Here is a 19512-nt window from a genome sequence, read left to right on the forward strand (position 1 = left end):
TCTCTGTGAAGGCCGGAATTGCATTGGAAGGCTTCCTGTCAGCTCTTTTTAAGTCTTCCATAGGTGAAAGCTCAGGGTGCATAGGGGTTTTCTCTCAGCTCTCCTGACTGCTCCCTCCCATTCTGCAGTATTGCAACACTAACTTCAGCAGCAGTTGGTGAAAACCAGTGTGGCAAAGAGCCGGGGACAGTGCAGTTTGACTACTTCTGAGGCTCTTCTAGATTCTGTTAGGCCAGCCCCACACGTGGCCCGGAAAGTCATTAGAAGCTGCACCAGTGAAGGCTAGATGACTGGTTTTAATTAAATTAATTGATTCATTGATTGATTAATTTTAAAAGAACATTTGCTTTACTAAGGGAAGTGGGTAATGAAGAATTGTTGTCTAATGGTTATTGAGTTTCAGTTTTGCAAGATGAGAAAGTTCTGGAGAGGGGTCATACAACAGGGAGAGTATATTTAGCACTACTGAACTGTACACTTAGAAATGGTGTAAATTTCACATCGTGTTTTTTTACCACAATACAAAAATTTGCTTTAAAATATTATTACATTAATAATACCTGATAATTATGGAAAAGCCAGAAAACACAGACAAGCAAAACAGAAATTAAAAATTACCTATAATTCTACAGCTAAGGTTAATGTTTTGTGCATAAATATATAAATTATACATGTGTAGGTTCACACTGAATATGCTATTTCATAACCTCACTTTTGCAAAGTTTACACTACTTTAAACCATATTTTAAGTTCTGTGTTCTAGGATGTTTCACTTAAACAGAAGTGAAACTGCACGTTTAGGGGTACACACCCCTCCACGGAGGCTTCTCCCTTTAGATCCTGTGTCCTCAGCAGAAGGAAAGGTTTCTCCATGCCTGACCTGTCAGTCAGCTCTGCTGACACCTTTCGGTTGTTCCTTTTAGATATGACCACAGCTAGGCGGGCTTCTGGTCCTTGGGGACCTGGTGCATGGACTTGTCCCAAGTATCCTCAGTCACATGCCTCACCACTGGGATCATGTAAACACACCTTTCAGCGAGGTTAACAATTAAATTGTTGAGATGAAAGGTCAGGAGACCTGCCTTGAATTGAACATCAGAATGGGAGATGACACATCGCTACTCACCTTCCACCTTCTCTGAGGAAAAGAGTCAATAAGAAACAACAGTCATACGGGAGTCCGCATTTCAGAAGACCTCCAGGAATCATGCTGGAGAAGTTCTGCAACTCTACTTTTTGGGTGAGAAATTATACTTATCCTCTTCTCAGACTCAGAATAAGTAGTGGATTAGCCTAGAGCAGCCACTAATAAGAACTAGAGAAGTTATATATGCCTTTGCTCTAAAGTAACTCTCTCTCTCTCCCTTCAGGGTAAAGCTCAGGGTATTTTTTAAATAAAAGAATGTCATAATATCTCCAGAAGCCATTCTATATGGGAGAAGTAATGTATTTCTTTTATAGCATATATTTATGGTATCCCTGACTCTTTTCTTGGACAAGCTATCTACAAAATTGCCTCTCTAAATAGAAATAGGGAGATGGCTTCCAGTTTCATCCATGTTAGGAATGGGAACTGAGTAATTTGTGGGGTAGGAGGGAGAAGAGAAGGTCTGTGATTGAGCCCTGCTGAGATATGTTCATGCTGAAGCGGTAATGCTTTGTTCTAGAGGAGCTGGCGGTCAGTGATATGGACTGGAAGGTGAGTCCAGGGATGCACATGTGGGCATCATGAGCACTGAGACAAAATCAAATGGTTTAGTGGGAGAGAATGAGAAGGGACCTTGCATTTAGTGATCTTGTGAAAGTGTGCTCTGCAAACTCTTAGCATCAGCATCAGAGTTACCCAGATTGTTAAATAGTTTAAATATCTTAGGTAAGAAGTCTTAATTCTAAAGTTGGATAACCTCAAGGAGAGTTAAGAACAGGAATGAGAGAGCAGAGCACATGGGCAGCACTGCCCAATCTTAGAAAGACCCTGGGCCCCCATGCCCTCAAGGCCAGGAAACGTGCACCCCAGGAAGGTAGGGCTTAATAGTCCAACCTCTGAGAATTCTCTGGCAGATCATCTCAGTCAGAGTACCTCAACCTTTTCCTTAAAGAGCCTGGGCAAACAGTCATACAAAACAATTCAAAAATATTTATTAGGAGGAAAAATCTACCCCACATGACTCAGATATAAAAACTAGTGCCCCCACCTCCACTCACAAGACCCTTCTCTTTATTGTGGAATGCAGACCAGTACAGGACTTGCTGGAAATGAACCTTCTGGCCATTAGCATCATTGCTGCTTCTGTGCTGAAGCCCCCCTGGGGTTCTGACATAAGCCTTTGGAAGTCTAAATGTCATAGTATGACCAAGCATGCCTCCTGCCCTCTTTTTTACCCTCACTGGAGGATGTATTTATTGATTTGAGAGAGAGAGACAGGAAGGAAAGGAAAGGAGGGAGAGAGAGAGAGTTTGAAAGAGAAACATGGATGTGAGAGAGAAACATGTGCCCTGACCAGAGATCAAACCCGCAAAATTTTGGTGTGCGGGACGATGCTCCAATCAACTGAGCCACCTGGCCAGGGCTTCCTGTATGTTTGAATGTCTTCCAGCAAGTTCATTCAGTGCTAAAAACTATAATAAGAAATTTTTACATCCCAAGGAACTATTTTCCTCTTTGGATTAAGGAACCATCCCTCTTCTTCCCACAACTTGGCAAACACAATGGTGAAGTTTAGTCAGAACAACTGGTGGGGAAATTTGCTTAGAGTCTCAGGAAAGAAAGGTCTTTAGAGGTTGAATTGGTCAAAAAGTCATTAAATGTCATTAAATGGTCAATTTATATCAATGGAAATGAATAGAAAAATATGGCTAACTAAAGGGTCAGGCTGGATATAGACATAGAACTGAGTTAAAATTGTTTTGAAATGGGTTGGGTATGGAGGGTATGGGCTATGGCTGGTCTTTTGTCTTCAAAACCTTGTAACCACCAATCACCACATTTTGGTCTCCCAGAATGCCTCACTGCTGGATAGCCCGGAGGCGGACCTGCCGATTTGTTTTGAGCAAACTGTTCTGGTCTGGATTCCCTTGGGCTTCCTCTGGCTCCTGGCCCCTTGGCAGCTTCTCCATGTGTACAGATCCAGGACCAAGAAATCTTCTGTAACCAAGCTCTACCTTGCTAAGCAGGTATGGAAATCCCACTGTTTTCTGACTGATTCCGTGGTGCACCGTAGAGACATCTTCCTGGTGGTTAAAGTGTCTTCTCTGTCCTTAACCAGCTTTTCCAGGAGCTGTTGTCTCAGGTAGAGCCATGTTCTGAGTGTCCCTCCTCCACCTGCCCTATGCTTCTCTGGTCCCTTGCTGTATTTCCTACTTAGAGTGACTTTTTGATTTTTGCAAAAGAATAATGACTCAGAAATCTTATGGATAGTGGACACCCTAAACACCAGTAATGGGTACTCAATCAGTAAAATATGTAAGTATTACCTTTTCAGTGTCTGAGAAGCTAACACTGGTTTTCCTATCTCTAAGCTATTTCAATGTATCAGGAGACTGTAAATCAGTTGGCACCGACCACGAGGTGAAAATGAACTATGTAGTGTGCCCTCTGCACCGTTCAGGCGATCCAGCCATCACCGTCTGCCTGTCCCAACTTGGGTCTGAAATGCGGCTTTCATTCTCCCACGGTCTTCCATAAGTCTAGGTGATCACTCACAGTAGAGGGAGGATCTAGGGCATGCTCACAGTGACATGCCTGAGTAAGGAGACAATGGGAAGAGCAGGGCCCACAGAAGAGAGCCCAGCAGCAATGAGGGGAGGAGCCCCTCAGCCAGCTGCACTGATTAATGTAGAGAGTCTTGTAGGAAATGAAAGACCCTCATTTGAGGTTGCTACCTCAGAAGATTAACCATCTTCTTCTTTTCACTAGGTTCCCCCCCCACCACACCCCCTCCATCTGATCTTTACACAGGATTAGAAAGGCAAGTTAGACTCAGAGTTCTGTGAGCACACACATCTGTGACCTCAGGCTACCTGCACTGAGAAAGGAAGGAAGAAAGGAACTTGGCCAAAGGAAGTGGGATTTGTGTTGACACACTGAGATGGGGCTGGTGGGGCTCTGCATGGGGGGAGAACCGTGTCTGAGAGCTGGGGGCAGGGTCACCTAACTGCACAGCACAGGGCCTAGCACTTAGTAGGCATCGTTGAACGTTGGTATTAAATGCACTCTAGAAATAAGGGTTGAGACAAGAATGTTTTAGACTCTGAACATTGAACATGCTTCAATACCCTTGGGAATGAGTCAGAGCTTTTGGTCAGAGTCAGTGTGTGAGCCAGGGAGCAACCCAAAAGGAGTCACTCAGACATATTTGTGTCTTCCCACGATGCCGGGTTTATTAGATGAGTCCTCCCTAATAAACCAATAAAGTCACATGCAGATTGCACACAGAGAGGGGGAGCTTATGTGTTAGAAGTGAGCAGAGTGACCGCCTAGCATAAAGGCCCTGTCACTAGTGGTGTCTGCAGGTGGAGAGGTAGGTGTCTGTCTCAAGCCAAGTGGCTGCAGTGGCAACACATGTCTAGTGGAGTTGAAGTCTGGCCGGGCTCTGGGCATGACCCATGGCACAGCCAAGTTTGATCGTTGGTGGGGTGGTGGGAGCTCTGAGTTCTTATAACCCATGACAGGTGGAGGTCCCACTGATATTGGTGTGCAGATGGGGTCCTTACCCAAGTGTCCAAACTTGTGGTTTGGGCATTCTGGGCCCCTGCTAAGGATGTTGCTGTTATAGCCTGTTACTTCAGTCTTGAATAGCACTTGACATACCTGTCATGGCTGACCATAATTCCACACTGGACTGTTGAAAGTGTCTGAAAGGTACACCCTGTTCTTGTTGTATACAATCAGTCAAGTCTGCGGTGCCCAAAAAAAGCCCGGGTAATGAGTAGATCAGTATTCCATCATAATCACAGCTATTAGTTAACTTTTAAAAAACACCTTTCTTGAGATGTAATTCAATACAATTCTCCCGTTCAAAAACAATTCTATTTTTCCAAGTATATTTACAGATAGGAGCAACCATCACCCCAGTCAGTTTTAGAACACCTTCATTCCCCCATAAAGAAATCCCTTATCTCCTCGCCCCCCTTAGCTCCACGTAACCATCAATCTACTTTCCGTCTCTACAGTTTCCCTACTCTAGACTTTTCATATGAGTAGAATCATATGTGGTCTTTTATGACTGGCTTCTTTCACTTAGCATAAGGCTTTCAAGGTTCGTCTATATTGTAATATTTATCAGGACTTCATTCATTTCTTTTAAAAATATTTTATTTATTTTTAGAGAGAGGGGAAGGGAGGGAGAAGGAGAGGGAGAGAAACATTGATGTAAGAGACAAACATTGATTGGTTCTCTCTCCTATGTGCACTGCCTGACCAGGGATGAACCTGTGACCCAGGCATGTGCCCCTGACCGGGAATAGAACCAGCAACCTTTCACTTTGCAGGATGACGCCCAACCAACTGAGCCACACTGGTCAGGGCTCCTTTGTTCTTTTTTTTCAAATCCTCACCTGAGGACACATTTGTTGATTTTAGAAAGAGAGGAAGGGAGAGAGAGAAACATCGCTGTGAGAGAGAAACATTGATTGGTTGCCTCCCACATGCACCCCAAGCAGAAATGGAACCTAGGTGTGGGCCCTGACCTAGGAGTGAACACATAATCTTTTGCTGTACGGGGTGACACTGTCCGGCTGAGCCCCCTGGCCAGGGCCGCACTTCATTCCTTTTTATGGCTGAACAATAGTCCACTACATAAACATATCACATTTTGTTTAACTTTCATAAACACAAATCTCTAGAGAGAAAAAGAAAAGCAATGTATTAGGTTTTTTTTTCCCACAGAGAATAATCCACTCACCATTGCTCAAAGTCTCAGGAGCTCCACTTATAATTCATACTTTACTTTTTGCCCTCTACCATGAGAGTGACAAACACAGATTAGCTTTCTCTTAAAAATAAAAATAACAAGTCTCTTTTCTGAAAAAGTCAGAAGTCTAATTCCCCACAAAGCAAAACTATGCCTTGCTGCAAGAACCTTCTTAACACCTCAACGTGATTGTGTTTTTTATTCCTCTGCTTCCTCTTCTACCTGCCTGTGGGCTGTTTGCTCCTCTCACTCTCCTGAACAGCTGTTACTGCCGTTCTTGTTTAGTCACTAATGCAGCATTCCCCTCATCTGAACTTGGTCCATTTGCTTGACCAAGCCGGTGAGAGGCTCTGCAAATTTATTTGTTTAAAGGTACATCTTGCCCTGGCCGCTGTGGTCCAGTTTGTTGGAGCGTCATCCGGTAACTGAAAAGCTGTGGGTTCTATTCCCAACCTGGGCACATGTAGGAGGCAACCAATCAATGCTTCTCTCTCACATGGATGTTCTCTCTCTCCCTTTCCCTCTCTCTGAATTAAAAAAAAAAAAAAGTGCATCCTTACTGAAAGGACCTGATGCACAGTAGGTAACTGAATGTATTGAATTACAAAATGAGTGAATGAATGAATAGATGAATGAATGAGTGGATGAGCTCATAGTCTAGTGGAACAGAAGAGGAATCTGGTTCTGGAGGATGTGGAAGTGCTGAGGTGTGAGAAAAATGTGTGGCACAAATGAACGTGATGTATAGCCAGTGAGACGTGAGAATCACCTTCAGATATTTGCAGAAGTATAGAAGATTGCCTAGCTAGTTCTGAAGTCTCAGAGAGCAAGATCAAGGTAAATGGGTGGAGGTTGTTCTAGGGGAGTGGACTTTGACTAATATACAAAAGAACTTGCTAATAATAATAGCCGATAATAGAATGGACTACTGGGGATATGGTCCCTGAAACATCTGTCTGCCAGGGAAGGGGTGGAAGCTGACGCTCTGCAGTGGGTGGAAGATTCCGCCAGAGCACCGTGTCATTCAGAAAGTGCAGGTGAGAGGAGGATTGGGGAGAGAGGGAGCGGTGTTAAATTCAGCCAAACCACTCCTTTCTTTTTTAGTACCAATGTGCTTGTATCTCCTTAGGAAGTGGAGTTTAGTAAACAACATGGGCGCTTGAAATTCTTCCAATAAATCAGAGATCAAGGGCAAAGTCCGTTAAGGACTTGATAATCATTAACCACAAGATACCCCTGATGCTATGTAAGCAAAGTGTGTCTATGTTTCTGATTATAAAAATAATGCATGGTTATTGTAGACAGTTTGGGAAATAGGAAGAAAATTAAATCTGTTGATAATTGTGTCACTCTGATATACTCTTGTTAACATTTTGGTATGTCCCCTTCTGTTCTCTTAAAAAAGAAAAGAAAAAGTCTCTCACCCTAGCACCTCCCAAGTCCGACTGTCCAGACTGCAATTTAAAATTATTTTGATGGCTACCTCCATATTTGCAAATAATGTATTTATACCTGTATTTCTTGATCTATCGATTTAAAAAATCTATTGCTGCTCTCATTAACACACCTCTGAGCTTCCTTTTTCTCTCCTCCTCTTTCTCTTGGTCTTTTAATTCTGTACGATTATGTTCAGTTCTTCTGGTGGTTGCTTTTACACCTAAAAATAATCTGCCATCAATTTTAGACTCTACATCCTGATGCTTCTTTGTGTAAGATGACAGAATCAGTGCCCGCACATTTCTTGGATTCCTCCACTAAAAATTTCAGGAAGTGCAGTGATAAAGAAAGTCTCCAAGGATTCACTTTCTGAAAATGTTTGTCTGCATATGGAATGCTTACCTCTGAAGATGTCACTATATTGTTCCCCAGAATCCTGAGCTACCAAACTAGGGTTTTTCTCATTCCTTGTTATCCTCTCTAGAATCTTTTATTCTACTTATTCTTGATGTCCTGAAATTTTACCGTCTGTTTACATGGGTCCCTTTTTATTCAGTGTGTTCTACGCTCTCTTCCTAAGCACCCATGTCTCTCTTACCTCTGGGAAATTTGCATACGTTACTCCTTTCATTTTCTTCCCTCCAATTTTGAAATTCTGTTTCTCCATCTAAACTTCTTTTAAGTGGGTATCGGACTCTGAATTGATCCTCCTTCTCAAATCTTTTCCCCTATGTTCTGAGAGATTTCTCCACTTTTCTCTTCCTGTCATTCTAAAGAGCTTTTATTTAGTTAATTAATCACAGGTTTGACTTTTAAGAATTCTTCTTAACTTTTGAATAAACCTTTAAAAACCCAGCAACCTATTTATGGACACAGTGTCTTCTCAAATCTCCCATTGGACATTAATTTTAAAATAGTTAAAAATTCTTTTCTGTTCAGTTAATAATTTGTTTCTTCCCAGAATCAGTTGTTCAGGTTAATTATGTTGGTTATCTTCTTTGATAGTATTGGTTTTTCTCAACTTTCTGGTGGTTATTCGTGTTCTGTTTTCTAAACATGCTTACATATTAATGAGTACATGTGGCTGGAGTGGGTCCCTTTGCCATTGTTTAAGTCTGCTTCCCCATCTGGCCTCTTGTCAGTGGGAGGGCTGCCTGTGAGCTCCGAGTCCCGGATGGCTGTCTGGACTTCTGGGCTTCCCCGAAGAGCAGGGTCCTGGGCTGTGCCTCTCTACGCCTACTTGTGCCAAATGGATTTACTCTGGATGAAGTTACTCTGGGACACCATTATCCACACCACACACTGGGCCTTTTCCAGGGAAAGAATTCAATTTCTTTAGAGAGTGCTTCTGTTTTAGACTTTTTGAGGGTGGTGATGGTAAATATAATTGTTGTCAGTTTGCACTTCTTGTTCTTACTCACCACCAGGGCTGACTACAGCTAATAGATTTCTGTCTGCTGAGACTCTCTCACCTGCAAGGCATACCTGTTGGTTTAAACAATAAAGAATTTATTATCTTATATAACAAACAGTCCAGAGGTAGTGCAAGTACAGGATTTGCACTACCTTAGTAGCAGCTCAACAACATCAACAGGTAGCTGACTATTTTCATCTTTTTTCTGACAACCTCAGCATATCAAGCCAATTGTCAAACTAGCACATGGTTGCAAGATGGTTGCAGCAGCTCCAGGCATCACACCCTTATGTCAGTGTCCAGAGGTGGATAAAGAGGCCGCTAGGTGCCTTTACGTATCACTTTAAAAAGTAGCTTTACTGAGATGTAATGCACATACCATGAAAGTCAGCTGTTTAAAGTGTATAATTCAGTGGCTTTTAGTACAGTCACTATGACCACTAGTTCCAGAATATTTCCCTCACTCCAAAATGAAACTCTGTGCCTATAGTGTGTTAAGCAGTAACACACTATTCCCCGCCCCCACACTCCAGTCCCTGGCAACTATAAATCTATTTTCTGCCTCTGTGAATTTGCCTATCCAGGGCATGTCATAGACTTGGAATTATGCAATATGTAACCATTAGTGTCTCACTTATTTCACTTAGCATATGGTTTTTCAAGGTTTATACATGTTGTAGCATGAATCGGTTCAATTTTTGAAAGTTATTTTTATTGTAGTAGAATACACATAAGATAAAATTAGCCATTTTAAAGTACACAGTTCAGCGGCATTAAATGCATTCATAATGTCGTCACCACTATCCACTCCCAGGACTTTCTCGTGCCCTGCGTGGGAATCCCGTGCCCGTTAAACAGTCACTTCTCCTTCCCTCCTTCCCCGTCCCCTGGGACCGCAACTCTGCTTCTGGGCTCTATGCCTAATATGCTTGTTTCACACATGAACTAAATTGGCCTTTTGTGTCTGGCTGTTTTTCATTTACCATTATGTTTTTAAGGTTCATCCAGGTTGTAGCTTGTATCAATATTTCATTTCTTTTTATGACTGAATAATTCACCATTGTATGGGTACACCATATTTTGTGTATCTATTCATTGGTTGGTGGACATCTGGGTTGTTTCTGTTTTTTGTCTGTTTTGAATAATGATGTTGGGAACATTTGTGTACAAGTTTTTGGATGGACACCGGTTTTCAGTTTTCTTGGGTATACATAACACTTAGGAGTAGAATTGCTGATTCATTTGGTGATTCTATGGAAAGTCTACATTTTGAGGAACTGCCACACTTTTTTCCGAGTGGCTGCACCCTTTTATATTCCTGCCAGCAGTGTATGAGTTTCCAACACAGGAGTCCCTCCAGTCCAGCTATGGAAAGTTCCAGAAGTAAACAATTCATAAGTTTTAAATTGTGTACTGTTCTGAGTAGTGCGATGAAATCCCACCATCCAGCTCCACTCCACCTGGATGGGAATCATCATTTGTCTCCATGTGTATACACTACGTATAACATGTATGCGTTAGTCACTTGGCAGCTGTCTGGATTATCAGATGTCTCAGTGTTGGAGCCCTGTGTAGAGTAATGCTTAGTTTGCTTAATAATGGCCCCAAAGTGCAAGAGTAGTGGTGCTGGCAGTTCAGATCGACCAAAGAGAAACCATAAGGTTATGCATGTGCACAAAAAAACATGGCATATACAGCGTTCAGTACTATCTGCCATCTTAGACATCCACTGGGGGTCTTGGAACGCATTCCCCTGAGGAAAAGGGGGACTACTGTGTCATCCACACCAATACTTGCTATGGTCCATCCTTGTGATTGTCACTATCCTAGGTGTGAAGTGGTATTTCATTGTGGGTTTGATTTGCATTTCCCAAATGACTAATAATGTTGAGCATCTTCTCATATGCTTCTGGCCATTTGTACACCCTCTTTGGAAAAATGTATTCTTAAATCCTTTGCCCATTTTTTCACTGAGTTATTTGTGTCTTTTTATTTTTGAGTTGTAAAGAGTTCTTTATCCTCTAGATCTATGTATTACTTTGAATGGTGAAGAAAACAACTCCCAGAAGCCCCCACAGGCTAGTTCCCACAAGCTGTCCCCCACTTCTCTTTGGCCAGAATTGTGTCACATGTCCATGGCAAAAGCAGCCACAGGCCAGGGGAATGGGGCCAGCATGACTGGTTTTATTTCACTTCATGGGGTTGGAAATGGGCCCAGCTTGCATCCAAATACATGACCAAGCTGAGCAGGGTAGATATTTTACAAAAGGGGGAGTTCTGTTAGGAAGAGAACAGCTTTGAGGAGGCAACGCTACCAGTCGGGGTCCCAACAGGAAACAGGCGGCTGAAGCAAAACAGGATCATGGGAAGTGGCTGTATTTGCAGACAGACCTGGGGCCTTTAAGCTGCAAACTTACCCATCTGGGCTCGAAGGAACAAGAGTGGAGAGTGAGTCTGGTGGGGCAGACAGAGGATGTAAGCATAGCAGCCAGCAGTGTCGATCTCAGCTGCCCTTTGGTGTTGCCTATTCTTGTGTGTGCTTTGGGCCGTGGTTTTCTCTGCTTTCACCTGTAAGTACTGGCAGGTTTGCTTTTTGTCTTCTAAAACTCAGCTGGTCTGCCGAGCTCAGCCTTCTTCATGCATATTCTCAGTGCTACCATGGATTATTTCTTGGGTAGTCCGCTGTCATTTCAATGGATTGGGGAAGGGTGGGAGATATATGTCCTAAACCTGGCATCTTGGACAGGAAACTCTTGTCTTTTTCTGTACATGTTTTTAAAATATAATTGAACCCATTGTATATGCAATTTTGATGTCCACTTTTTTCACTTCACATGATGTAAAAAGCATTTCCCTCTGTTGACACTATTCTTAAATATAATTTTGATGACTAAAATCATTAATCACATGAGTATACCGTAACATATTTTAACAACTCTTGCAGCATTAAGTCCTCCCAACAAACCTCTCCACCACTGTTTTCAGGTGATTATAGGTTTTGTAAGTTCTTCACCATTAAAAATGAGACTCTAGTTAACATTCTTGTGCATAAATATTTGTGTTCAATTCAGGTTAACTTTCTCAGAATAGATTTCTAGAAGTAGAATTACTATGTCAAAATAAATGAGCAGTTTAAGGCCTTTGAAACACAAGGGAAACTTTTTATACCCTAGGAAGATTTTTGTCAAGTTACAGTCTCACCAAAATTGCATTAAAGCGCATTTCTCTGCATTCTTGTTAGCACTCTGTAAATATATTTTTCTTTACTTTTTTATGTAAAGTGGCATCCTATTGTTTTACTTTGCATTTCTATATGTATTAATGCAATTGATTTTTCAAAATGTGTTAAGAATATATTTGCATTTGTGAATTGTCTACTCATATCACTTGCTCATTGAATAAAATGGGAGGTTAATATACTTAACTTTTTATCTTTTTCTGAAAGAGTTTTTTAAAGAGATTTTATTTATTTATTTTTAGAGAGAGAGGAAGGGAGGAAGGCAGGGAGAGAAGCATCAGTGTGTGGTTGCCTCTTGTGTGCCCCCAACTGGGGACCTGTCCCTCAGGCACGTGCCCTAGACTGGGCATATAACTGGTGACCCTTTGGTTCTCGGGCCAGCACTCAATGCACTGAGCCACACCAGCCAGGGCTAACTTTTTGTATCTTTAAGAGATAATTTACAGAGGTTTACAAAATTTAACAGGTACAAAATAGTACATGACACTCTAGCCACTCATTCTTGTTTGAGTTGGCAACCATCAATACCAGTTCCAGAGATAATGCATCCTTGTGCAAATAACTACCTGCATATACTTTTAACACAAATGTTAATGCCACATCTGTGTCTTGAAGATTTTTCCATTTGACACATAAAATCTGCTTTTTATTTATTATTATTATTCCTCACCTGAGAAAATGCTTATTGATTTTTTTAGAGAGAGGGGAAGGGAGGGTATCAGTGAGGGAGAGAAACATCAGTGTGAGAAAGACACATCAATTGGTTGCCTCCATTTTTTGCTTTTTAAAATGTATTTTATTAATTATTCTATTACAGTTGCCCCATATTTCCCCCCCCCTTTATTCCTGCAACCCCCTACTTCCACCAGCATTCCCACACCTTAGTTCATGTCCATGGGTTGTATATATGAGTTCTTTGGCTTCTCCATTTCCTATACTATTCTTAACCTCCTCCTACTTATTTTGTACCTACCATTTATGCTTCTTATTCCCTGTACCTTTTCTCCATTCTCCCCACTCCCCTTCCTGGCTGATAACCCTCCATGTGATCTCCATTTCAGTGATTCTGTTCTAGTTCTTCTGTTTTTGTTATTTTTTTAGGTTCAGTTGTTGATATTTATGAGTTTGTTATCATTTTACTGTTTGTATTTTTGATCTTCTTCTTTTTCTTAGATAAGTCCTTTTAACATTTCATCTAATAAGGGCTTGGTGTTGACGAACTCCTTTAACTTGACCTTATCTGTGAAGCACTTTATCTGCCCTTCCATTCTAAATGAGAGCTTTGCTGGATAGGGTAATCTTGAATGTAGGTCCTTGCCTTTTGTGACTTCAAATACTTTTTTCCAGCCCTTTCTTACCTGCAAGGTTTTTTCTGAGAAATCAGCTGACAGTCTTATGGGAACTCCTTTGTAGGTAACTGTCTCCTTTTCTCTTGCTGCTTTTAAGATGCTCTCCTTATCTTTAATCTTGGGTAATGAAATTATGATGTGCCTTGGTGTGTGCTTCCTTGAGTCCAACTTCTTTGGGACTCTCTGAGCTTCCTGAGCTTCCTGAACTTCCTGGAAGTCCATTTCCTTTGCCAGAATGGGGAAGTTCTCCTTCATTACTTTTTCAAATAAGTTTTCAATTTCTTGATCTTCCTTTTCTCCTTCTGGCATCACTATGATTCAGATGTTGGAACATTTAAAGTTGTCCCAGAGGTTCCTAAGCCTCTCCTCATTTTTTTGAAATCTTGTTTCTTCATTCTGTTCTGGTTGAATATTTATTTCTTCCTTCTTGTCCAAACTGTTGATTTGAGTCCCGGTTTCATTGCCTTCACTGTTGGTTCCCTGCATATTTTTCTTTATTTCACTTTGCATAGCCTTCACTTTTTCCTCTATCTTGTGACCATACTCAACCATTTCTGTGAGCATCTTGATTACCAGTGTTTTGAACTGTGCATCTGATAGGTTGGCTATCTCTTCATCACTTAGTTCTATTTTTGGAGCTTTGATCTGTTCTTTCATTTGGCCATATTTTTTTGTGTGTGTCAGCTCACCCGTTATGTTGTAAGGGGAAGAGCCTTAGGTATTTGCCAGGGCAGGGCAACCCACATTGCAGCCTTGTGGTGCTGTATGTGGGAGAGGAGTCCTAGAGGGAACAGTGCCGCTTGCTCGGCTCTCTGCTAGCTTTTAGTCATTTCCCCCACTACCCACAAGCAAATTGGGCCCTTCTGATGCTGATTGCCAGGTGGGTGTGTTTGTGTACCTTCTAGGACCCCATGGGTCTCTCCAACAAACTCTCCTGTGAGGCTGGGAATTTCTCCCACTCCTGCAACCCCCCACAGGTTTTTACAGCCAGAGATTTTGAAGCTTTATTTCACACACTGGAATCCTAGGCTACACAGTCTGTCTCACTCCCCAGTTGTTCCTCCTGGTTTATCTCCATGCAAATGCAGGACCACTGGGTCCACCAACTGCTGCCTTGCCACACTTCCTCTCTACCCTGGCTGCCTGTCTCCACTCCTCCTACCAGTCTGAATGAATATTTCTTCTTTAACTCCTTGGTTATTGGACTTCATACAGTTCGATTTTCTGGCCGTTCTGATTATTTTTTTGTTTTTAAATTTGTTGTTATCCTTCTTTTGGTTGTGTGAAGAGGCAAAGAGTATCTACCTATGCCTATATCTTGGCCGTAAGTCCTTAGTTGGTTGCCTCTTGCTCATGCCCTGAACCTGCAACCTAGGTATATGCCCTGACCAGAAATTGATCCCACAACATTTGGTTTATGAAATGATGTTCCAACCAACTGAACCACACTTCAGGGCTGCTTCTTTCTTTTTATTGGCTACCTGAGATGCTTCTTTTTGGATGTACTATAATTTATGTGCCATAATAGTAGAAACTTCCACCATCATAGGCAATACTGCAATGAATAGCTTTGTACATATGAGTATGTCTATAGAATAAACTCTTAGAAATTAAATTACTGAGTTAAGGGTATGTGAAATGAAAATTTTTATAGATAGTGTAAATTTCTCTCAATTGAGATTTTTTCTTAGTCTAACCAACTTTTTATTACCAAACTTTTTGATATTTGCTAATCAGTTAAGTGAAAAATGGTATGTCACAATTTGAAATTATACTCATTATTGGTGAGATTAAACATTTTTTCATATGCTTAAAAGCCCTTTGTGGCCCTGGCTGGTGTAGCTCAGTGGATTGAGCACAGGCCTGTGAACCAAAGGGTTGCTGGTTTGATTCTCAGTCAGGGCACATGCCTAGGTTGCAGGACGGGTCCCCAGTAGGGGATACATGAGAGGCAACCACAGATTAATGTTTCTCTCCCTCTCTTTCTCCCTCCTTTCCCTTCTCTCTAAAAATAAATAAATAAATAAATAAAATCTTAAGGAAAACAACAACAACTGTTCTAAAACAAAAGATCTTTTTTTAAAAAGCCCTTTGTGTTTCTTCTTCTTTATTTTTTTTAAATTTTATTTATTTTTAGTTTTATAGAGGGGGAAGGGAAGGAGAGAGGGAGAGAAACATCAGTGTGTGGCTGTGTCTCACACATCCCCTACTGGGGATCTGGCCCACAACCTAGGCATGTGCCCTGACTGGGAATCGAACAAGCAACCTTTTGGTTCTCAGGCCTGTGCTTAATCCACTGAGCTACACCAGCCAGGGTCTTCTTCTTTATTATTTAAAAATATATTTTATTCATTATACTATTAGAGTTATCCCAATTTTTCCCCTTATGCTCCCCTCTGCCTGGTACCCCCATTCTTTCCAGCAATCCTCCCCTTAGTTCATGTCCATGGGCCATGCATATAAATTCTTTGGCTTCTCCATTTCCTATACTATTCTTAACCTCCCCATGTCTATTTTGTACCTACCAATTATGCTTCTTAATCCCTGCACCTTTTCCCCCATTCTCCCCCTTCCCCCTCTCGGGTGATAACCCTCCAAATGATCTCCATATCTATGGTTCTGTTCCTGTTCTGCTAGTTTGCTTAGTTTGTGTTTTTTTAGATGTAGTTATTGATAGTTGTGAATTTGTTGCCTTTTTAATGTTCATGGTTTTTATCTTCTTTTTCTTAAAAGAAATCCACTTAACATTTCATATAATAATGTCTTAGTGATGATGAACTTTTTTAGCTTTACTTTGTCTGGGAAGCACCAACTGTCCTTCCATTCTAAATGATAGCTTTGCTGGATAGAGTAATCTAGCAAAGCTATCATTTAAAATGCTTTTCGAATCATGCTTTTCACCACTTTGAATACTTCTTGTCAGTCCCTTCTTGCCCATAAAGTTTCTTTTGAGAAATCAGCTGACAGTCTTATGGGAACTCCTTTGTAGGTAATTCTCTGCTTTTCCCTTGTTGCTTTTAAGATTCTTTCTTTATCGTTAACCTTTGGAATTTTAATTATGATGTGTCTTGGTGTGGACCTGTTTATGTCCATCATGTTTGGTACTCTCTGTGCTTCCTGGACATGTATGTCTATTTCCTTTACCAAATTAGGGAAATTTTCTTTCATTATTTTTTCAAATAAGTTTTCAGGGTTTTTTTTTCTCTTCTTCTCTTCCTGGCATCCCTATGATTCAGATGTTGTTACATTTGGAGATGTCCCAGAAGCACCTTATACTATCCTCATTTTTTAAAATTCTTTTTTCTTCTTGCTGTTCCAGTCGAATGCTTATTTCTTCCTTATGTTCCAAATTGTTGATTTGAACCCTGGCTTCATCCCATCCACTGTTGGTTCCTTGTAGATTTTCTTTATTTCACTTGGTGTAACCTTTATTTTTTCCTGGATCTTTTTTATGTTGTTGCCATACTCAATGAGTTCTTTGAGCATCCTGATAACCAGTGTTTTGAACTCTACATCTGATAGGTTGGCTATCTCCATTTTGTTTAGTTCTTTTTCTGGGTTTTTGTTCTGTTCTTTCATTTAGGCCATATTTCTTTGTCTCCTCAATTCAACAGGTTCTCTGTGTTTGTTTCTGTGTATTAGGTAGAGCTGCTTTGACTCCCTGTCTTAGTAGCCTATTATAGAAAAGTCACCTGTAAATTGTGTGGGGCAGAGACTTAGGTAATTGCCAGGGTGGGGGCAGCCTGCTTCACTGTTTTGTGGCTCTGTGTGGGGGAAGGGCTCAGAGAGGGGACAATGTCACTGCCTGGCTTCTGGAGGTTTGCCAGGTGCTTGCCCCGTGTGATTGGTGCCTTTCCAGCTATTGCTCTAGTGCTGAATCCCAGAGTGGGTGGATCTACATATGTTTTCCTGAAAATCTGGCAGTTTCTTCTGTGGTCCCAACCCCCATTGGTTTTTACAGCCAGAAGTTATGGGTATTTATCTTTCTGGTACTAGAAACCTGGGATGTGTGGTCTGGCCTGGGGCTGGGATTACTTGCTCCCAAGGTATCCCTCACAATTTTTATCTACCACATGTGAATGTGGGATTGCCTGTTTTGCTGCTGCCTCTCTGTGCCACACCATGTCTCTCCACCTCTCCACCTGCCTCTGCATCTCCACCCCTCCTACCCACCTGGGTGAATGTGGCTTCTTTAAATCCTCTGTTGTTGGACTTCCCATACAGCTCAATTTTCTGACAGTTCTGGGTGTTGTTTTGAGGTCTAGTTGTAATTCCTTCTGTGGTTGCATGAGGAGGTGAAGCATGTTTACCTATGCCTCCAACGGGACCAGAAGTCCCCTTCTTTAAATGATCCATTTATCTTCTACTTTTTTGTGTTGGTTGTTAGTTTGTTGGTTTTTAAAAATTGCTTTTAGGAGTTCTTTATAATGTAAATTGGTCCTTTTTGATTGGTCTGCTTCATGTGTTTCTAATCAATTTGTATGAGTTTAACATACATAAGCTCGTGGCAAGGCCTCCTCCTTTTTCTTAGTCTAGGGCGTATTGTGCTGGTTGGTATTCTCTTTACCTAGTCATCCTCAAGGGTGTGTGCTTTAGCTCCAGCTTGCTCTATTTTATCTCCTAATTTACCTAAAGTCAAACATTACTGACCACTTCAAAAGCAAGTATTTTTTCTTCCCCCAAATTCAATCTCATGTGAGGAAAGCACAATATTGTGTAGCATCTTATGTACTTGAGAAACAGACATTCCCTCATTAATGTGTCTTTTACGCTAGCCTTCTGAAATAGTAGCACTAGTCCTAAAGCTAAAAGTGATTCATCTCTCTCTCTGGCTGGTTTTCATTACAAAGGGCCCAGTTTTTTTGCCTGAGTCATTCTGAATGAATGAGACATGGGAATGAGGAGGGATAGATGGATGGGGAGTAGAAAGGGTAGGTGAGATAGTATTAAAGATTTCCATTTTGAGAGCTAAGATGCTGGTAGACCTCCTCAGCAGAGGTAGCAATTTTTTATCCTGATGGGTGGGGATTGTCTTTTATAACAGTACAATGTGTATCATGTCTCATGAGCTCATAGGACAAACATTGATTGGCTTGGAGTCATCTTAGGATGACAGAGTAGCAGCTGTTTGAAATATTAACTTTGAAGATTATATGGGGAAAATGTTGGGACTAGTAACTAAAGAAAGGTAATAGTGCTACTCCAACTGGGGTGAAGGATCCTCCCTTTAAATCTATTGTCTTAGTTATCTATTGCTGTATAACTAATTACACCAAAACTTAGCAGCTTAAAAATAAACAGTTTTGATCACACAGTTTCCTTGCACCAAGAATTTGCTAGCAGCTTATCTGGGTCCTGCTTCAGTGTCTCCCACAAAGTTATCATTAATATGCTGGGACTAAGGTCAGCTGAAGTGTTGGTTGTGGCTAGAGGATCTGATTCTCAGATAACTCACTCACATGGCTGTTGGCAGGAGGTCTCAGTTCCTTGTTAAGTGAATCTCTCCATGGAGCTACTTACATGTCCTCACGATGGGGCCAGCAGCTTTCCCTGCAGTGATCTAAGAGAGAGCACAAGGGGGAAGCCAAACTGTGTTCTGGGACCCAGTTTTGGAAGTCACACAGTCACTTCTACCATATTCTTCTATTCCTTAGAAGCAAGTCACTAGGTTCAGCTCACACTCAAAGAAAAGAAAGCTTCTTTGAAGGGAGGAACATCAAAGAATTTGCGGACTTATTTTAAAACCATCACACTCAGAATTCTTCAAAAAAGCTTACGAAAGCATACTTTGAACTTTATTCCATTGCTTGAACTACATGTCTCTATTCATGCCAGAAATATTTATTGTGTTATATGAATCACTGCATACTGTTTTCACCACCTATTACTGGAACCACTTTATTCTAAAGAATGATATCCTCCTAACAGCGGTCTTTTTTTTCTTCTCAGGTGCTTGTTGGGTTTCTTTTTATTCTGGCAGCCATAGAGCTGGTCTTTGTATTCACAGAAGATTCTGGACAAGCCACTGTCCCTGCCATCAGATATACCAATCCAAGCCTCTACCTGGGCACATGGGTAAGGGCCATCACTACTTCTGCCCTGTTTATCAAATCTCTGTTCATAGTCATATAGTTGAAATTTACTCTTTGGAATGAAACAGAG

General features: G+C 41.3%; 1 protein-coding gene across 1 annotated transcript in view; it reads left to right on the top strand.

Annotated features, from left to right (window-relative positions):
- The first annotated feature begins 1083 nt into the window (after window positions 1-1083).
- ABCC2 (ATP binding cassette subfamily C member 2) overlaps window positions 1084-19512 on the top strand; it is a 62121-nt gene continuing 43692 nt past the window's right edge. Inside the window, 3 exon segments of the mRNA XM_045854551.1 lie at window positions 1084-1240; window positions 3001-3174; window positions 19300-19425. Coding sequence (XP_045710507.1) covers window positions 1208-1240; window positions 3001-3174; window positions 19300-19425 — 333 coding nt within the window. The 5' untranslated portion in view covers window positions 1084-1207.

Source organism: Phyllostomus hastatus, unplaced genomic scaffold (genome assembly GCF_019186645.2).
Source record: "Phyllostomus hastatus isolate PE091 unplaced genomic scaffold, TTU_PhHast_1.1 phas_scaffold_1066, whole genome shotgun sequence".
Classification (NCBI taxonomy): Eukaryota; Metazoa; Chordata; class Mammalia; order Chiroptera; family Phyllostomidae; genus Phyllostomus; species Phyllostomus hastatus.